At 41.2% G+C, this 18,638-nt stretch overlaps 1 protein-coding gene across 1 annotated transcript in view; it reads right to left on the reverse strand.

Annotated features, from left to right (window-relative positions):
- The window catches only part of KIF26B (kinesin family member 26B), a 197,498-nt gene that overhangs the window by 56,821 nt on the left and 122,039 nt on the right, over positions 1 to 18,638 (reverse strand). The window contains exons 6-9 of the mRNA XM_056486973.1: positions 6,922 to 7,128; positions 5,291 to 5,384; positions 2,956 to 3,218; positions 173 to 356 (exon numbers count right to left, since the gene is read on the reverse strand). Coding sequence (XP_056342948.1) covers positions 173 to 356; positions 2,956 to 3,218; positions 5,291 to 5,384; positions 6,922 to 7,128 — 748 coding nt within the window. The remainder of the gene's footprint in view (positions 1 to 172; positions 357 to 2,955; positions 3,219 to 5,290; positions 5,385 to 6,921; positions 7,129 to 18,638) is intronic.

Genomic DNA, 18,638 nt, shown 5'->3' on the forward strand with positions numbered 1-18,638 from the left:
TGGCCTTTTGGTGGCTCTTCACCAGGCATGGGACAGCCTGCTTGCATGCACGGCCCCACTCTCAGCGAATGGAGGGCTCTGCTGATTTTCACCACTAAAGAATCCCGTCTGGAGGCCCAGTTTCCAGGCAGGCTGGAAGGGGAGGGAGAGGAGGAGCAAGAGGACAGCTTACTTCCGCCTTTGCCGCTCTTCTCCATGCGGTACTGGTAGATGTGCAGCGTGAAGAGCATGTGGGAGTTGCGCTGCTCCTCCTGGTCGCAGTCCCGCTGGCTGCTGCGGCGCGAGGCGATGGCGGCGTCCAGGAAGAAGGCGGCCTTCTCTGCCGTGGGGGCGCGCAGCTCGCTCTGGTTCTGGAGCTGCAGGCAACGCCAGGGAGACATGGCTGAGAAATGCCCACGGATAAACACTGCCAGACAGCTTCCCGCAAACAGCACACGGTGGGGATACACTGGATTCCACTGGGACCACAAAGGAGGAGGTGCCCATGGAATGAGACCCTCCTGACACTGGCAGTGGAGCCCTCATGGCTAAAAGTGGGGAAAAAATTGTGGAAGACACATCAATCCCAACAGCTGGCAGAAACCGCGGCGTGTTAACCTTCAGAAAGTGTTAGAAGGAAGCAGCCCACAGGTAAATCTCAAAAATAACAGGACTGAAGCTTGTGTTCTGCCCCATGGCACATGAGGAGCAGCCCTGAAGAGAAGCCTTTTCCTTGCTCCTTCACACCAGAAGTTTATTATGCACCTGTTCACAAGCCAGGGCAACCTATTAAATGGAACAAGGCAGGTAACGTACAAACATTCATATTTGCTGGACCTCAATCCCTGTCACCAGCCTGCTCTTAACTCCCCTAAGTGACAGACAGCATAGGAGGACAGATATTATTAACTCCTCCTAACATTAGGAACACATGTATGTTTCATGGCACCTAAGACTAGTTTGAGCAAGGGACACATGACTCTGCCATCTGATGGCATTCGTTTTGGCAGTACACAGAACTGGCCCACAGCCCACAGGATAGATTTGTCTTGTCCGCCATAAAAACAGCAAGGAACTTCCTGTTCATGGGGTTTGTTCCCCTGCTGTATAATACAGCTGACAGTTAAGTTCTACAAAACACAGTACTTTTGTTTTCTCTTTGTGACCATTAATCAGCTGAGGAGGGATAAGCTGAGGCTGTGCATAGGATTCGGTGACACTGCTCTCTCAGGAAAGAGGAAGGGGGACAGGATGGAGTTAACAAGGCCAGCAGAAGGCAGGCCAGTCTGTGGGCTGATCTCACTAATGTAAGCAACGAGAAAATGTGCACACTTGGAAAGGTTCAGTGACAGACACTATGACATATGGTGACCACTCATTTGCTATACACACTGCTGATTCTGCATATCTGTATGGCTATAATATAATATCCTCCCTTCATCTGAGGATTTGGGGAATTCAGGTATATGACACAAGACTCCAGAATGTCTTGTAAGCATACATAAAAAAGCTTCTTTCCTTGCATCTTAATTCATTCTTTCACACTGCAGAGATGCACAGGTATCTCATGGAGCTACCTCTTCTTCACTGATCGAAAATAATTCATTTTGCATATAGCTGTACTGTTTATCTATATGAAAATAAGCTACCATAATGGAATATTTCTTATTATTGCTTTTGTGCTAAAATACCTTAGTAAAGAATTAAGCTCTAAGAAGATACTGGTTGTGACACAATTATGTAACACATGCAACATACATATAGGAATTCTTAACTGAGCCATCCATCACCCCAACGGGAACTGTGCAGACCCAAGTCTCTCATATTTACTAGACTGCACCAGTTACTGGGTACCAGGGAATGAGATATCTTGTGATACAGTAAGTATTTCATAAAACACTGAAGTCTGGAGTTAAGTGAAAATGAGAACCATAATTGTTATTTAAAATCATAACACAGCTTTATAATTCCTAGGAAGAATGCAAAAGAATCGAAAATATGACCTAAATATGCCTAAAAAATCTTAAACCACAAAGAGATAAGACACAAAATGTATTACTTGCTGTTTAAAGTCTCACAGATCATGACTCATGTGGATGTGAATCATGATCTCTAGATGCTTGCAGCTGGATATAGGGTACATGACCCTGTAGGTCTGTTCCCTTCTCCCTCCATTCCCCTTCCTGGAATACACAGGGGTCTGCAGGTTCTTGACAGAAGCAGCCTTTGCATTTCAGCTTGCCACAATGCTTTCAAGCTCCATCACCTTCTTCTGCTCCCTCTTCATCTACTCATACAAAAAGCAATTTACTCCCTCACAAAGAGATAAAGAATAGGTCCTTTTTCCCTTCAAACCAAGAGAGGGGGGAAAAACAGGTCTGCTGAGAATTTCTCATAGCTACGCAGAAAATAGATGAGCCAGTTACTCATTCCTGCTAAAACTCCAAACCTGAGAAGAGTTTGAGTTTTTCTTGACTTGCCGAGCTCAGGAATTTACTTCTTGACAGCAATTAATAAGTAGCAATTAATGCTCCCTACAACACTGCTAATGCAAATGCTATAAATAATGTCGTTTATAAAGAAATAAACAGCCATATTAATGGCCTACAGCAATTTGTGCAGTACTATAAATATTTTAGCTTGCTGTTTTACAAAAGAGAGATCACACTTTTGTTTCTTTTTTTTTCTTAAGAAGGAGGTGAATTTTTGCTTGCACTGAATGTATTCATGTTTTATTGCAAACACAAGCCCTTGCTCAATATCAGTTATACTAGAGGTACAAATATTTAGGCCAAGAGAGCAGATGGCCCTGCAGCTGCAGGTCACAAAGTTCCTGCATGTTTTAAAGTAAACACTTTCAAGTCTATAAACTCAGTGCTCTGGGTTCTTGAAATTGAACCATCTCAATAGCTCCAGAAAAAAAAACCCAGAAAAGTTATGTTACTTGTTTCAGTGTAAAATTAATCTTGGATTCACCTGCATGCCACAAATGGGGTCTTCACAAAGGTAGACACCTGGGGACTGGCCATCTTGCAGGCTGCCTGTAGCCACTTCTGACAGCAGGTCTCTCAGATTTTCTTCTTTTCCCCACACTTCCACTGCAGAAATCCGGACTGAGAAGCGTGCTCCTGTCTTCTCTTTGCGTTCATTAATCAACTTGAATAGCCACGAGATGGCACATGGAATTATTCCAAGATTTTGCATGGAATCATCCTTCCCAATCATGGTGTATGACTTCCCTGTCAGGAATGGGAGGATGAAGAAAAGAAAACATCACATCTTTTCCAGGTCCTTGACAGTCTTCTGCCAAGAGAGATTATCCTGCACAACTTCATGAAAACAACTTCACTACAAGGACAATCAGCAGAGGTAAAATACAGGCAGGTAGAAAACTGGACACAGAAAATGCAGATGAAATCTTGAGCTTCTTTCAAAAATCTTTACCTCATGCATCCCCCTGACATATCCCATTCCCAAGGCAGGGTGCTGGAGGCCCCCACCTTGCAATGCTGCAGCCTCTGATGTGGTAGAATCATGGAGGGAATTGAGCAGGAGTGCCATGGTCTCCAAAAACCCCTACTTTGAATACTCTAAGTGTGGTATTCTTTCAATACCATTTTACTTCAAAGCACCAGATTGTATTTCAAATGCTAGAGTGGAGATTGACATAAACCTGGTCCCAGAATCAACAGTTACAGATGTAAATTCATTCAGAAACAAAATCAAGAAAACTAACCAGGTATATGTGATCACTTGGTACTGAAGTGGGTCCACAACAATTAATATTTCATCTGAGTCAAAACCATCCGCTGGTTAGGTATTTTTTAACTCTGCACTTATAGCTCTGGCTGGTCTTTGCTGTAAAAGTTTGGTGATTAAGAACAGACACAGAGAACTATCTTAAACTGCTTTAGGTGTCACTACATATAATGCTTTCAGATAAGTTTTCTAAAGCTCCTAAATTTATAAGCCAAATGATAAAGGTATACATCTTTTCAGGCAAGTACTTCTGGCTTGTTTATCTTGTTCTATTTCTTACGTTGAATCTATGTGGAAAAAGATCAGTGTAAAAAATATTTCTATGCACATGTCTGTGTCAAGGTCTGGGTAGGTCCATGGTTTATGGAATGGTGGTGGTGCAGTTAACAAAGAAACTGCAGAGACTCAACTCCTGCTTCAGCAAAACCCCAGCTAGGATATCTGTCTAAAGGATGTCCAGCACTTGTGAGAGTCTGTTATCTGGTGGCTTGTTATCTGGTGGCTTCCTTTTCCACCTCATTTGCAATCTTGTGCTTGGCAGGTCACAGGGGGGGTTAAATATCTAAGAGCTCATCCTAGTGTCACTCCTGCCTGGTCTGAGGGGCCTTCTGGTGTAACTGGAACACCAGCCTGCTCCATTCATTGTACCAGACCTGGCTGCATTGCATCATTCAGTGCTCTCCAGGTTTTGTTGCCTATAATTTGGGATAATCATGGCCTGATACAGCTTGATCTTCTTTACCACCTGCGAAACTGAATTATCCTTTTACGTTATATGCATACACCTGTGGTTCTTTGAGACAGTAAAGAATGGAGATCATTGCACACATGCAATAAACCCCTTTTCATTCAAGAGACAGTACTTCCAAAATTAGATAAACATGAACAAAACATATGATGACTCTCAAAATCTAGTTATTTCAAAATAATAATGTGTTAATGATGATGATTCTCCTTTTTACTGTCCTTCCATGAATACCTGAAATGCTACAGAAGCATGTCCAAAGTGTGAATTTTGATCCACTAGTAACATTCAGTTGACCATTACAATAATATTTGTTGGACACACAGTAGGAAGAGGTCAGTAATGAGTGAATTGTCTAATCAGAGAATAGAGTATAAATCAAACTATCTGCCTAGTCACACTCCATAAGTGTGCTATCACAAACATCAAGTACCTGAGTGAATACTCATAGTACACAGCTTGATAAAAGTAGCATTTGGGCCAACCCTCACCAACACCAATCACATCTGGAAAACTGTAGATCACTGTTGGACCATTCATTAATGACTGAAGACAATGCAAGATGGAATTGCTATGATATTTAAATGAAACAATAATTCAAAGGTAACTTCTGTTCCAAAGAGCATGCTGTCCAATACTTACACAATAAGCAAAGTGAATAAATAAGCAAGAGGTGAAGATGCAGAACAAGATCATGCACAGATACTTTCAAAAAAAATTAATATACACAGACAAATTAATTACTAGCAATCCTGGGTTAAAAATATTCATTTTACTGCTTGAGTAGAGAAATTTAGCAATACCAACCAAGCTTGGCATGACCAAAGCAGAACACGCAGCCATCTGCCCCATTGACCACAGACTGGATCACCTCAGCTACAGTCCCAGCACACACTTCAGCCTGTCACAGGTATTGGGAAATACAAAGGAAAAAAAAGAAAGAATAAAAAACAGGAAAGACAGAAAACAAAAGCATGAACAATAATAACGAAAATCATTATTTTCACTTGAAAGTGGTAGTAATGTCTTCCCTGCTTGAGATACCATGATGAAGTATCAAAAATCTAATCCTGCTTGTCTTGTTCATGCAACCCATACTGTTGATGGGAATTGCATTACTTGTGTAAGCACTTGAAGCAGGATTTTTGTTCTGGATCAAGTAAGTTTCATCTTGATGATGATGCTCAACATCCTTTGTGGGGTTAAAAAAATACACATATTGTAAGGGGATGTAGTTGGTTTGTTAGAACTGCCTATTTAAGGGATTTTTAAATACAGTTTTGATTAAAAAACAATCCAACACTGAGGAATTTTTGCAGGCTCTATTATTTGCCAAATTATGGACTGAGTTCAATTCCACTAGCGTGTGGGTTAGGTATGAAAAGGGAAAAAACAGCCTCTTTGGAATTAGCTAGGTGATCTAACATTATTATGAGTCTTCTCAGCTTGTTGCAGAAGTAGACTCCATTCTGAAGACTGTAGCAGTATTTTAAGTACAACACAGAAATTTACACCAGGCATTCTTGGACTTAAGATTCAAGAAGGCTTGCAACTGCTTAACAACAGTAGATGAAACTCAATTGGAATTCACAGTTTAGGCCTTGATGGGAAGCAATTTGCATTTGACAACACATCAAGTAAATTCACCCTGGTTCATGGCTACTTCTAGACTATCTCTACAACAGAGAATAAAATGGGCCAAGGAAGGGACTGTTCACAGGCCAGCCCCTTGGACTGCATCCAGGCATTAGGCTGCAGGGTGCTAGCTGCTTGGACCAGGACTAGGTGAGGGAGTGACCTACCAACACAATTATGTGACAGTACTTTAGATGGACCTGTGTCCTAGCTCTGTTTGGTTTATGAATACAGAGCCAGTCTTACAGGACTGTTTTCTAATTATACTTTGCAATGTTACTTTACTCTTCTACTGTCCTCATGACATTTGGGTAACATAGTTCATCAAACCAAAGTCTAATAAAGATAAGAAGCCTGAATATATCCTCACTAATAAAGACTTGTGGATTAAAATCCCCATCTTCTTATTGCAAACTGTATAATAGAATACTGCAAAAAAATTCCTTGATCCCTTAGTTAACAGAGGACTGCATTAGAGAATTGTAGTAAATCTCTGTAAACACCAAACAGTAATATTTTATATTACACAGCAAGTTGTTGATACTGAGGGTTTTCTTATTAGGCACCATTTAGCACATTTATTAAATGTATAATTTTAGGAGAAATTCTTTACAGTAAAGAATAAAGAAAGCACTCCATTATACAGCTAAAATTTAATAAATCAAATTCAATATTGATGATCACAGCAGACCAAATTCAGCCCTGGTGTAAGTCCACTGAAAGCTCTACTGGTGCAGCAGAAATCAATTTGGCTGTGGTGCACGCTGCTGTTTTGATAACTCTTGAGATCATACAGAGCCTACCTGAGACGCATCTTGAGGGAAAACCGCGTCAAAAGCAAACATCTTGGGAGGAACCTGGCTGCCCCTTTTCTGGAAAGCATTCTGACCTCCACAGGCCAGGGGGTCGTACAGGGTGATCTGCTTCTTGCGGGGGTCAACTTTTAAGAAAGAGCTGGACTCAGACGTGTCTCTGGCAAGGGTGGAAGAAATGCGCACCATGACTTTGACCTGGCAGCAAACACACAAAGAGATAAGCACGATTCATTAGTCTGTTGCTTGCTCTACAACCCGTATGCTGCATGAATTTTCCAACTACACTTGACCACCAAACCATATTTGCTTGTTGCAGCTAGTGTCTCAGTGGAAGTCAGTGAACATGAAGGAAGTATGAGGCAGAATTTGTCCTAAACTACGAAGTGAATGAAGCCAGAACTCTCAATCTATTTCAACAAGTATTGAGTATTGAGAACTGTACACTGCACTTCGTGGTGTTTTAGTGTCGATGCTACTCAAGTACGGTGAGGAAGTATTACATCATCTTGTCTTACTCTCAATATAAATTGAAAATTAACTGTACCCTGGTGGCCCAATTAAGAAAGCTGAAAGATATTCTAGACTGCTAAGCTGTCAGAACTGCTGCGGTTTCTACGAAACAGCCTGATCAATAAGAGCCCATAAAAGCCAGATCTATAATTTACACCTTTACAATTCTAATTCAAATGCAAAGATGAAGTGCACAGTTCTGAGTGTCATAATCAAAGAGCTGTGAAAAGAGTCCCATTTTAATGGTCAGATTTTGAAATTACCATCAAGGGAGTGAATGCAATAAGCGATAAAAGATTTGTTAAAACATGTTAGCTCACAACTCATTAAATAGCTACATAATAAGATGTTATTCCTGAGACAAAAATAAATCTTCATAGATTTAATGAGGTTATGCTGTATCCTTAGCTGAGTTGGTAAGCAATACAGATGTAAGTAAAACTGATGACAATCAATCTAGCCTTGGTTTTCCCCATAAATTCACCACCTGCAGGCATGTGAGCTCCTGACTTTAGAGGGTGAACATCACCCCTCTGCCAGTTCTAGTCACACCTGCACACACTTCCTCCTAGAGCAGATTGGCTTTCACACCAACTAGACAGAACTTTTATGTTAATGCTCCTTAATTATGTGCCACTTCTATCAAACCCACCCAGGCTTGGCATGGAAGTGACAACAAAAGGTCGTGTCAGCACAGGGTGGGAGCACATCTGGAGCTGGAATGGCAAATGCATTCCAGGAGGAGGTTGTAGCCCCAGAAGCTGGGCTGCAGCTCCTATTGGTCTCCTGAGACTGGTGCTCTTTCTATGTAGGTCTCATTTCATGCTGGTCCAAGCTAACCCCACATGCAAATAAATCAGCTGGTTTGAGAAGTAAAATCTGGGAAAAATCACTTTTGACACAACTCCTTTGAAGACAACAGAATGAGACCAGAGATTAACTGGTATTATTCAGTGTTTCTGTGATGTCTTCTCTGTATGTCAAACTGGTAATTTGACTCCAGTATTTTTACCTGGCCAAACAAGTTATTAAATTATGAAATGGTCACAAATCTGCTCACACAATTTCAGTTTTACACAGTTATCTGAGGAAGAAAGGAAAAATACTGCTTGGGTAGGAATGTTTTCTCCTCCTGCTCAGTTGAGCTGCTTATGAAACCTAACCTCTAACTGTAAAAAGCCACCTCTAATGTCTTGCCAAAGGCATTCTTCTGGACCCAACCCTAAGCAGAGCTGACTTCTTCTGAGGACAACAGCAGCCAACACACCCAGTTAGTCCACGTGAACTGGGCAAGGTCTGTTTATTCCAGCCCTAGGTCTCCTGGAAGATCGGAAGGGAAGCACTGGTCAAGTTAGCAGGGAAGGAAGGGAGTACAATTATAAATCCATGGGGAGCAAGAAAACAAAGGGCAGTATCAATCTTGTGCTGTTTTCTTATTTTCAACTTCATATGCCTTTGGCTTTCTTTTACTGTGTCCCACATTTTCAAGTAGAAACCAGTATCACAAGTATTAGACTGATCTGGTGGAAAACAAAATAAATGCTATTCTTCAACTGCTTTAAATAAAATACTTGCTTGCTTTAGGAAGCTCTTTCCCTTTAAGTTTATGTATATTATTGGCTGCTGTGAAACCATGTCCCTAGATCCTTGATCTTTGTGTGCAAAGGCGAGTTAACTGAATACTCTGGGCTAAGTTTTTTGGGTTCTGGAGAATGGACAGTGTGTGAAATTTAACAACCTTTCATATACAGGCAGTCTAAGCATTTTTTCTGGCCTCAAACTGTATGGAATGCAGTTTTTACAGCAGCTACATCAGCTTTGTTATGGTCTAATATCACTGGCATGGGTCTGGATTTAAACCTGTTCACACAAAATCAGATTAATACATGCCACTTCTTACTGAAGCAATACTGCAAATCCTCCCAACTTCCAACAGCTATAGTGATGGAAGCTAAGGTTCCTCTTTCCCAAGAGTAAAATACCAATTCAACTGAAATCCAAAAAATTTACTAGCATCAGATAAACTGAATGAGCCTCTATTAAAAAAAAAAAAAAAAGTGCTCAACTCAGAAGCCCTAGGAACTGTCAAACAGCACATATTGCTCCTCAACACTGCCAAATATAGACATTTCTCAAGAAAACTACTGCTATTGCCATGAAACTTTGTTCTTCCTGTGCATTGGGGATTTTGGTTTTGAGACCTAATAGTTCATACAATCACAGAATTGCATGGGTTGGGAAAAAAACATAAGATTTTGAGTTCACCTGTTAACATATAACAGCCAAGTCCACCACTAAGCCATGTCCCTAAGTGGCACATCTGCACAGAATCCTAGAATAGTTTAGCTTGGAAAAGACCACATTCATATGTACCAGGGCAGAGGAATATCATATTGATTACACATGGATATCTTCTTAGCTGGATCACTTCTTACTCATCATGTCTGTGTGCCTTGGGACACCATATCATAGGTAATTCTGCTCACCTCCTTTTAGATTAGCCTCCAGGAGCTGTCTCCATCTGAGTCAGTTGTCTGACCCCTTTGCAGGCAGTAGAGAGGAACAGACATTTCCAGCACTTAATTTGCATGCTCTGTTTTATAACAGATAAACTCCACAAATACCTCTTCCTTTCTTTATAGCACCACAGGCATCTTAAAAGTTTACCTGAGATGCAGGTGCCTATATTGTAGGCTACCTAAAGTTATTCCTTTTGCTCCAAGCATAATAAAAATGCTCTTTCTGGGCAGCACAGTGCCTGGCCCAAATTCCATAGTTCAAACACACACACACACAAAAATCACATGCTAGCAAAAGTAAAGTACATGAGTGTCACGGACACAGAATACAAATAGTAACAATAGATTATTTGAACTCATCTGGTAATTTGTAGGCACTTAAATATTCTTCCAGGCCAGTTTCACACTAGTGCAATCCTTTCAAATTACCCTTGATTTACATTACATTAATTGAGAAAATTATTAGACCCATCTGTGCAGACTGTATGTGCCCTACATGCCATGGGAGATGTGACTATAACAAAACCCAGTGGGCAGGCAAAATACAGGCAAACTTCAGTCCTGAGAAACACATGCAGAACAATATATGCAACAGTGGCACAATAAACTAGGCAGAGCAAAACAGATTTTAAAACATCTGAGCCAGATAAATTTTCTGAGAAGACAGCCAAGCTTGTGGTCTGGGAATCAGCCTGGGACTGGGGACCCAGGACCCCTCCTGATGGCTGAGCTTTTGATGCACTCTGTTTCACACTGTCTACCTCTACAGGAGGCAGTGCCACAGCTTACTTCACTGCCAGGCACACTGAGAGATTCAGTCACTGCCTGGCCTCAAAGAACTGGCAGTAGCCATTTTTTCCACACCCCATTATAAAACATTATTATGCTTGTAACCTAAATCCAAGGATTCAGGCAAAGCATTTCCCAACAGTGGTTATGACAAGAGTAAATCAACTAACAGCAGTAGAAATGATGGGAGACCTCAGCCTCCTGCTCTGCTGTTTCACAGTCCTTCATGCAATTTATAGCCACGGGGTTAGCAGGAGAGGCTCAGAGTCTGTGCTGGCCCCTGAAAATCCAAACCACGGGGGAGGCAGCACAAGGATGGGCAAATGTAACTCAGCCAGCTATGGGGATAGCATAGGAACTTCCTGGACTTAAAAGACCTCAGCTCAATTTGAGGAACAGACAGGCTGAAGACCACGGTGCTGCTCTGGGGAGCTCAGAAATACAGTATGGTTGATTTGAACTGAATTAACTGAAGAGTGAAGTTTAAGAAGGCTAATACTTTATGCTTGCAATTTATATTTAAATAAAGTATAAATTGAACTTCTCTTTAAAAAGAAGAAAGAAGGTTTTCTGCTTCACTTCCTATGTGTCATTACCCCTTCAGTCCACTGCTGCAGTTTCCCACTAATCTCTTGTAATCGAAGCCTCTGAGAGATACCACTCGTGATTAACGGGACCACTCAGTCTGCCAGAAGGTCCCGTTTGAATTCCAGTGATCAGGTCTTGGCAGTGCCCAGACTCAGCTGTACCTCTGACTGTTTCTATGGGGAAGCATGAAAGCAAGAGACATGCACTCTAGGCAAAACAAACAACCTGGGCCTAATTTTGATCTAATGTTACACGCATGCAAATCTGGCTGAAGTCAGTAAAAATTACCCTAGCTTAGGAGTGGAGAGAGAGAATAAAAGAAAATGTCACTTACTCTGCATCACTGCTGTGCCTTTTATAGGATATAACTTCACTTTTTAGTTCTGCTCATGCTGGTAGCATTTTTTAATATGTTTTCTCTTATGAGCTTACAGTATTTCACTGGACAACTATTTAATCCAACAGAACCTCCATTTACTTCTCTGCATTTCAGTTACTGCCTTCAAAGACATGACTGACATGACTTGCACTTACATGAGTTCTATAATCATTGAATTCCACAATGTTACTCCAGATGTGAAATGCCACAAATAAAAGCAGAATTAGAGCAGTTTGGTTATTTTTGTATATTTGTCAATGTACTTGTTTTACATATATATGTGTGCATTTCAATTATATACACTGTTTTTTAAAGCATATACATTTTCTGAATATATATAAAATATTTTTTTCATAAATTTCTATCTAAGGAGCAATTATTGGCACTGATGGGTTCCTTCATGGGTATCATTCAGTAGCATCAAGGGACTACCTAGGGAAATTGCTGTATTATCACTATACTACTGTACTGTAAAAATAAGGATAAAACTTTTAATCAACTCTATGAAAATTTCAGTTGCCTGAGCCATTTTTCTTTTTCCTTTTTTATCTAATGCATCCCTACAAACACATTACTATTTCTCAAAGAAGGAATTTGCTAATTGCAGGATTTTCCCCAGATAAACTCAATTTGTGACCTGTCATGGACCTTTTGTTATGCTCATACTCTGTGGAGAAGGACAAAGGTTCAGCACACTCTGCAAAGTAGAACTGGTGCCAAAGAAATAAAAAAAAAGAAAGCAGGGTGCAGCCACTGACACTGCCATGTCTCCTGTGCCCACAGGGGTCTGTCTGCAGGACCAGCAGCAAAATGAGCAGAGAAAGTGGGAGAGGTAAGCTGTGTCAAATCTGTGTCACACTCACAAATAACTGCAAACACAGACTGCAATGAGGCAACACAGCAGAGATCGACACTGGGGATATTATAACTTCCTTCTATTCTTGCCTGTAAGATTTCATTTGAGGTTCATTTATCTAATTACTGCAGGGACAGGGCTAGACAGCTGTTGCTTCAGGCACTGTGCTTGCCTTTATGAGCTGCTTTTCTCATCAATCATTTGAGCAGCTTCTGCTGGATGTGTTCTGGGTAGTGGTGGGAGGCAGGAGCTGCAGTGCAGTCACAGGAGAGACAGCCCAGCCAGGACTATTGAGCTATTTCAGCACTCCATCAATGTAATGGCAATCACTGGCTGTGGGAACAGCCTTATTGGAGGTTAATGAAGAGTAGGTTTTGTAATTTCTCACTGTTACAGTTGTAAATAATAGTGTGAGGCATGCATTTTTACTGTAGCCAGCCACAAAGTACTACAGCACAAGAAAATCTAGGCTATCCCATATCTCTGTACACATACATTCTTTTGCATGAGGGATGTAAAGTTTGAAGCCTCTCTGTGGTGCCCCAGAGGATATGAAAGATATGAAACCACCTGTTTAGTATGTTAAAGGATTTTTCTTACAGATCATGAGACAATTAGTTGATCATGCTAACATGAAATCTAGGAGGTCAAGATAAACAGACTGACCCAGAAAACAACAAATGCAGGATTTTATGAATGGACATGGCTTTAATGGAAATATGGTCACATATAGACAAAAACCCAAACAAATAAACTCGGGTGAATTATGCCAGTGTAACCTGGTCAGGAAGCATGTGCAAACAAGCCTTGTTGTCCTCTCTAAAATTTTCCTGGGTCAACCCCATCCTGTACAGCAGTTAGGACTCTAGTAATAACGGGAAGTAGTGGCAGCACACTGTACTCAAACACCAATCATGTTATTAAAAAAATTTGCACTTATCATGATTGCACACTTTTTCAGTTGGACAATGCAACTTTAATAATGAATTTAGTAAAATCTGGTATGGAATATACTCAGGTCACAGGGCACGGCTCAGTGGTTTCCTGTACTGTTCATGGAGCAGTAGCTGTGGGTTTGTCACTATGGTTTGGCACAGTTGAAAGACAATGCTGAGCACCAACACTGTCTGAAACCAGCATATACATCAGACCAACCACTCAGCTCTAACATTTCAACTTCAGCCTTTACCAGATTCCAAATTAACAGAGAGAACTGCAACTTTCTTCTACTCTTAAAAAAATTTAATTTAAAAAAACACAACCAAAAAAAAACCCCACAACAACAAAAACAAACAAGCAAAAAACAAAAACAAAACAACAAAGAAGACATGAGGATCATCCCATCATGGAAAACAGTATTTTCTTAAGGCTTCCCACATGCAGACTGGGTTTCTGGCTTTCCTTTTCCTTCCTTATGATTTCTTTTAGGTAAGTCTATATTTCATAACTGCATAACTGAGCAACCCGTGTGTTGCCTTAAGCAGGAGGAAGATTTTTGCCAGCTTCTGATATCCTCCATATATCTGTACCTTTGATGGGACCAGCAACAGCCTAACTCAGCCCATGTGCTGGGATTAATTTTTTTTTTTTTTTTTTTTTTCCAGAGAGAATATCTTTAAACATCAAGAGAGCAGCATTTTCATAGGAACTGAACAAGCCAGAACAGCCTTCGAAAATCCCAGCGTGAACAACAAGGGATCAGCTGGCAAATCTTGTCTTCCCTGCAGTGGATCTGCAGGTATGTAAGCAGGCACCCACTGCCTGCTGGTACAGTGAGCAGATGCTTACTTAAGACTCCAACACACTACAGCAAAAATTTGCTCTGCTTCCCCCACTCTGACAAGAATTTATTTCCCTGTACACAGTACAAGTACAGTTCACTGCCATGAATTTCCAGATCTCATCTTTTCCTTGGTACCTTTCAAAATCAATCATATATTTTGCTTCACTTCAGTGATCATTTAGAGTGTTTCCCCCTTTCTTTCTTCCTACTTAATACAATTTTTTCAAAAGGGTATCTATGTGATAAATTAAACATGATAAAAACTGTTACCTGGCACAAAATGGAAGACTGCCCACTTTTCTTGTAATTCTTGACCTCTGCTATGGTATGGCCATATCCAACAGTCTGCAAGATGCTCCCTTGCCCATGCTAATTTAAGAACCATGCCTGGAATTGTTTGGGAGACACAAGTGTCCAACACCATGCCAGGGACCTTGTTAACAATGCAGGACTATGATGATTGAGTGCCGGTGCCCATGAATATTTCCTGTTTAATTTATTTAATAATCCGTACCAGGTTTAGTTCCTTTACAGCAGCTGGTCTGGGACTGTGTTCTGGATTTATGATGGGAAGAGTGCTGATGACACAGGGACATTTTAGTTACTGCTGAGCAGAGCCTATACAGAGCCAAGGCCTTTACAGTGTCTCATGTCACCCTGCTGTCAAGTAGCCTGTGGGTGCACAAGAAGTGGGGAGGGGACACAGTCAGGATGGACAGCCCCAAGTACCCAAAAGGATATCCCCCACCATGTGGCAGCTCAGCATTTAAAAATCGTGGAAGAAGGAGAAAGAGGAAGATGATTAGAGTTATGGCCATTGCACGCAAGGAAGCCCAGCATTCCTGGAGATGGCTGAGCACCCGCCTGCCCATGGGAAGTAGTGGATGAATTCCTTATTTTGCTCTTTTGCCCTTTCTAGTAAACTCGTTTTATCTCAATGCACAAGTTTTCCCTTTTACCCTTCTGATTCCCTTGCACATCCCACCGGGAGAGAGTGAGCAAGAGGCTGGGTGGGGCTGAGCCATCCTCAAGCCACAGAATTGCCCCAGTCATAGATCATTGCACAGCTTAGTCATGTTTAGCATTCTCTAAGTTAAATACAAGAAACTCAGTGAATGCAAGAGTGGCCTCCCAAGCATGTGATGTGCCATATGTTGCTCTGTTCTGTTCCAACCTGGCTTGATATCCACAGATCCTACAGACAGATTGGCCAAAGCCATTAAACACATTTGCAGCATCAGCAAGGTGTGCTCTCTAAAGGAACTTCTCTGCTCCTGTGATTGATGACAAGGCTGCTGTCATTCCTGCTGCCTGCATGAGGCTGCCATCAGCCCCCTGGGGAGGAGGGAGACAGCAGTGTGAGTCACTTGGCCCTTTCTTACAGCCCTGCTCTTATCCTGCTGCTGTGCAGAAAGACTGAAGAGAACTTTGCTTTGCTTATTTAAGCTTCCTCTTAGAAACCTGCCCTTCCAGAACAACATGACTGAACTGCCTTGGCTGTCACAAGGACTGGTGTTGATAGAAAGCAGAGGCAGTATCAACAGTAGCAATATCTCAAGCACGTGCCTTGATAATTATGTCTTCTGTATTATTTCTGAAAGCCCTAGTTTCCCTTTCTGTGAAGCTGAGAAAGAGGTGCACAGGATGCAGCTTGGTAAGTATAAGCATCAGGTCATCTTACCACTAATTAAAGAAAGTGTGGCACTGAGGGCTTCATATATTCTCAGGAGATGAGGAATTCCAAGATGAACAAGCCTCTGGTTTTTTATCTAAGGAAACAAGAATTTCTATGGAAAGAATGCAGATAAAAGACAAAGTTTCCCTTACACATGCCTTTGAGATGTCTTTTCAGTGCTAGAGAGACAAAGGATATACAGGTATTGCAAAGAGATGTATAATCACAATTGTAAGCTTTTCCATTATTTATAAAGATGATCTCCATGGCTGCATACAAAAGAAGATTCCCCAGTCCGCACATAAAAGTGAACGCCATGGCACCATAAATAACAAGCAGCAATACAATCAGACAAGAAGGATTTACATTATTTAAACCAAGCCAGAAGTGAAAAATTGCAGTTTAATGCATATAAGTGCGGAAAAAAAAAAAAAGATGTGTCAAACTTTGGAGTGGCAGTTGGTAAAGACAGATAGTAAATAAAAGGGATTATTCTGCCTAGAAATTTGGGGGTTCACAGTGAGGAAACAAATCCCAAAGATAGCACAAGGCCACATTGTGAAAGAGAGTTAATATAAATGGAAGGGAGTGCAATCATGATATTAGGCAATATAGGTGAGACTAATAAGTGCTTGGGTATTCAGAGGAGAAATCCAGTCTCCAGAAGGAATGTGAGCAGCCTCCAGCACCATATGTTGCATGAAACAACCAGCAGAAACTTTAAGAAGCAGAGCTAGATGCTTTAGTGAGGAATGTAATACATTATAGTGTTATTGTATGCAGCACTAATTCCTTATTTACTGCAAGTACATGAGATGAGGATTTGACCTTAGTTAGGAACAACCAGCAATAAAATTAAATTTGGAAAATGAGGAAATGATAAAACTTCAGTCCAAGCAATTATATGATCTATATTGCTAATGAACATTTCACCTGAAGAACCCCCAGGGCTTTGCATTCTTCTGACAGGATCAAGACATATATTTATAATTATTCTTAACTTTCAATGGCAGAAATAAAGCCTAAGAGTAAATGAATCACCTAAGATCCCATGAAAGGTGTGCCTTATCTAAACAGACTACCTGAACTCTTGTTCTTCCCTTTCTTATCCCATAACTCTAGGCTATAATGTTTATAAGGGTATAAAGAAAATATTAGATTTACTTTTTCTTTCATGTTGTATCCTACTTAATGCTACCCTCATGCTTACATCTTTGGTACAGGGAGGCACAATAACTTCAGAGTCCAAGCACCCACTCAGAATTAATGAGAACCATTCGTAATGCTATACATTTCTCAACCTATAGTGTTTTTGGGGTTTTTTTTAGCCATAACAGAAATCCCTGCAACAGACTTTTTTTTTTTTTTTCGGGGGGGGTGGGGGGGGTGGGATTCTGCATTTCCTTGAAACAAACAGAATTATTTATTGTACGTGGAAGAAAAGAATAGAAGACAAGGTCATACGAGATGCAGCTGAAGGTTCATATACTCTATAATATTCCATCTCCAAAAGTGATCCCACATTCTGCCCCGTGAGCCTCCCTCCCACTGTGGTGGGCTGCACTGCCATCCCTCTGCTCCCTCCCAAACTGTGCTTTGCCAATGCCTGTATGGCTCACTGCCACCTGCTTCCTATCAAGATGTAAACTGGGAGGAACACACACTAGCAGGAGAGAGCCACAGGCTCCAATGAGTCAGCTTGTAGTCTAAATCAGATCTGCAGCCTGCTGGGGACACTACTGTGTTCATAGTGCCATTTGTGGGATGTTGTCACTCCTTTTGGAGGTGGGGTGAGAACTGCCCCACAGAAGTCTCCCCTGGGTACATACAAGGCTTGAAGTTGTCTCTCCCAGCTCTTCCAGAACCAGTTGCTGAGGCTCTGGTTCTTGCTTGTGCTTCTCAGACTCTGGACTTTTTAATGCTTTCCCCAGTCCTAATATCCTATTGTTTTCTTATCAGTAGTGAACATTGTATTGGGATTTTCAGCAGCCTCTAGAAGACACTACAGCCTGACACTCACCCCTTAAGGAAATAAAATCCAAGGAAGTCATATATCTAAGCAAATTTGTTCCTAAAAGCAAACACAGCCTCTGGTGGTACAAGGATGCTCTTACATATTTGGAAAAACCCAGAGACATATTAGCCAAGTCTGCACTGCTGGTTCTAAGGATCTCTGTGTATTACTCTGTGATGCTGACTCCTGGGCATACATCTGACTCCAGGTACAGTTCAGCTCATCTCCACTGCATCCTGTGTTCCCATGGGAAGAAATCCAGGTATGCAGGCAATGAGGATGCTACTGTTTGCTTAGCACTGATCCTAGCCTGACTGATCACAGAATCAAGATACCACAAGTGTACTGCTTTCCTGTGGTTTTTTATTTTGTACTAAACATAAACGTAACAGAACAAAAATTATACCAAATCAGAGAGGCAGACAAACAAAAATAACAGAAAGAAGACTGAATGGGAGCCCCTGATGGGAACTAAATGCAAACAAATTATTTTGACAAATGGAACTTGTCTCATGTCACAGAGAGCCACTAACTTCTCTTACCCTCAGCTGCAGAATAACAGCATAACACTGCCACTGACCCTCCTCCTTGA

The sequence above is a fragment of the Oenanthe melanoleuca genome, chromosome 3 (genome assembly GCF_029582105.1).
Source record: "Oenanthe melanoleuca isolate GR-GAL-2019-014 chromosome 3, OMel1.0, whole genome shotgun sequence".
NCBI classification, from domain to species: domain Eukaryota; kingdom Metazoa; phylum Chordata; class Aves; order Passeriformes; family Muscicapidae; genus Oenanthe; species Oenanthe melanoleuca.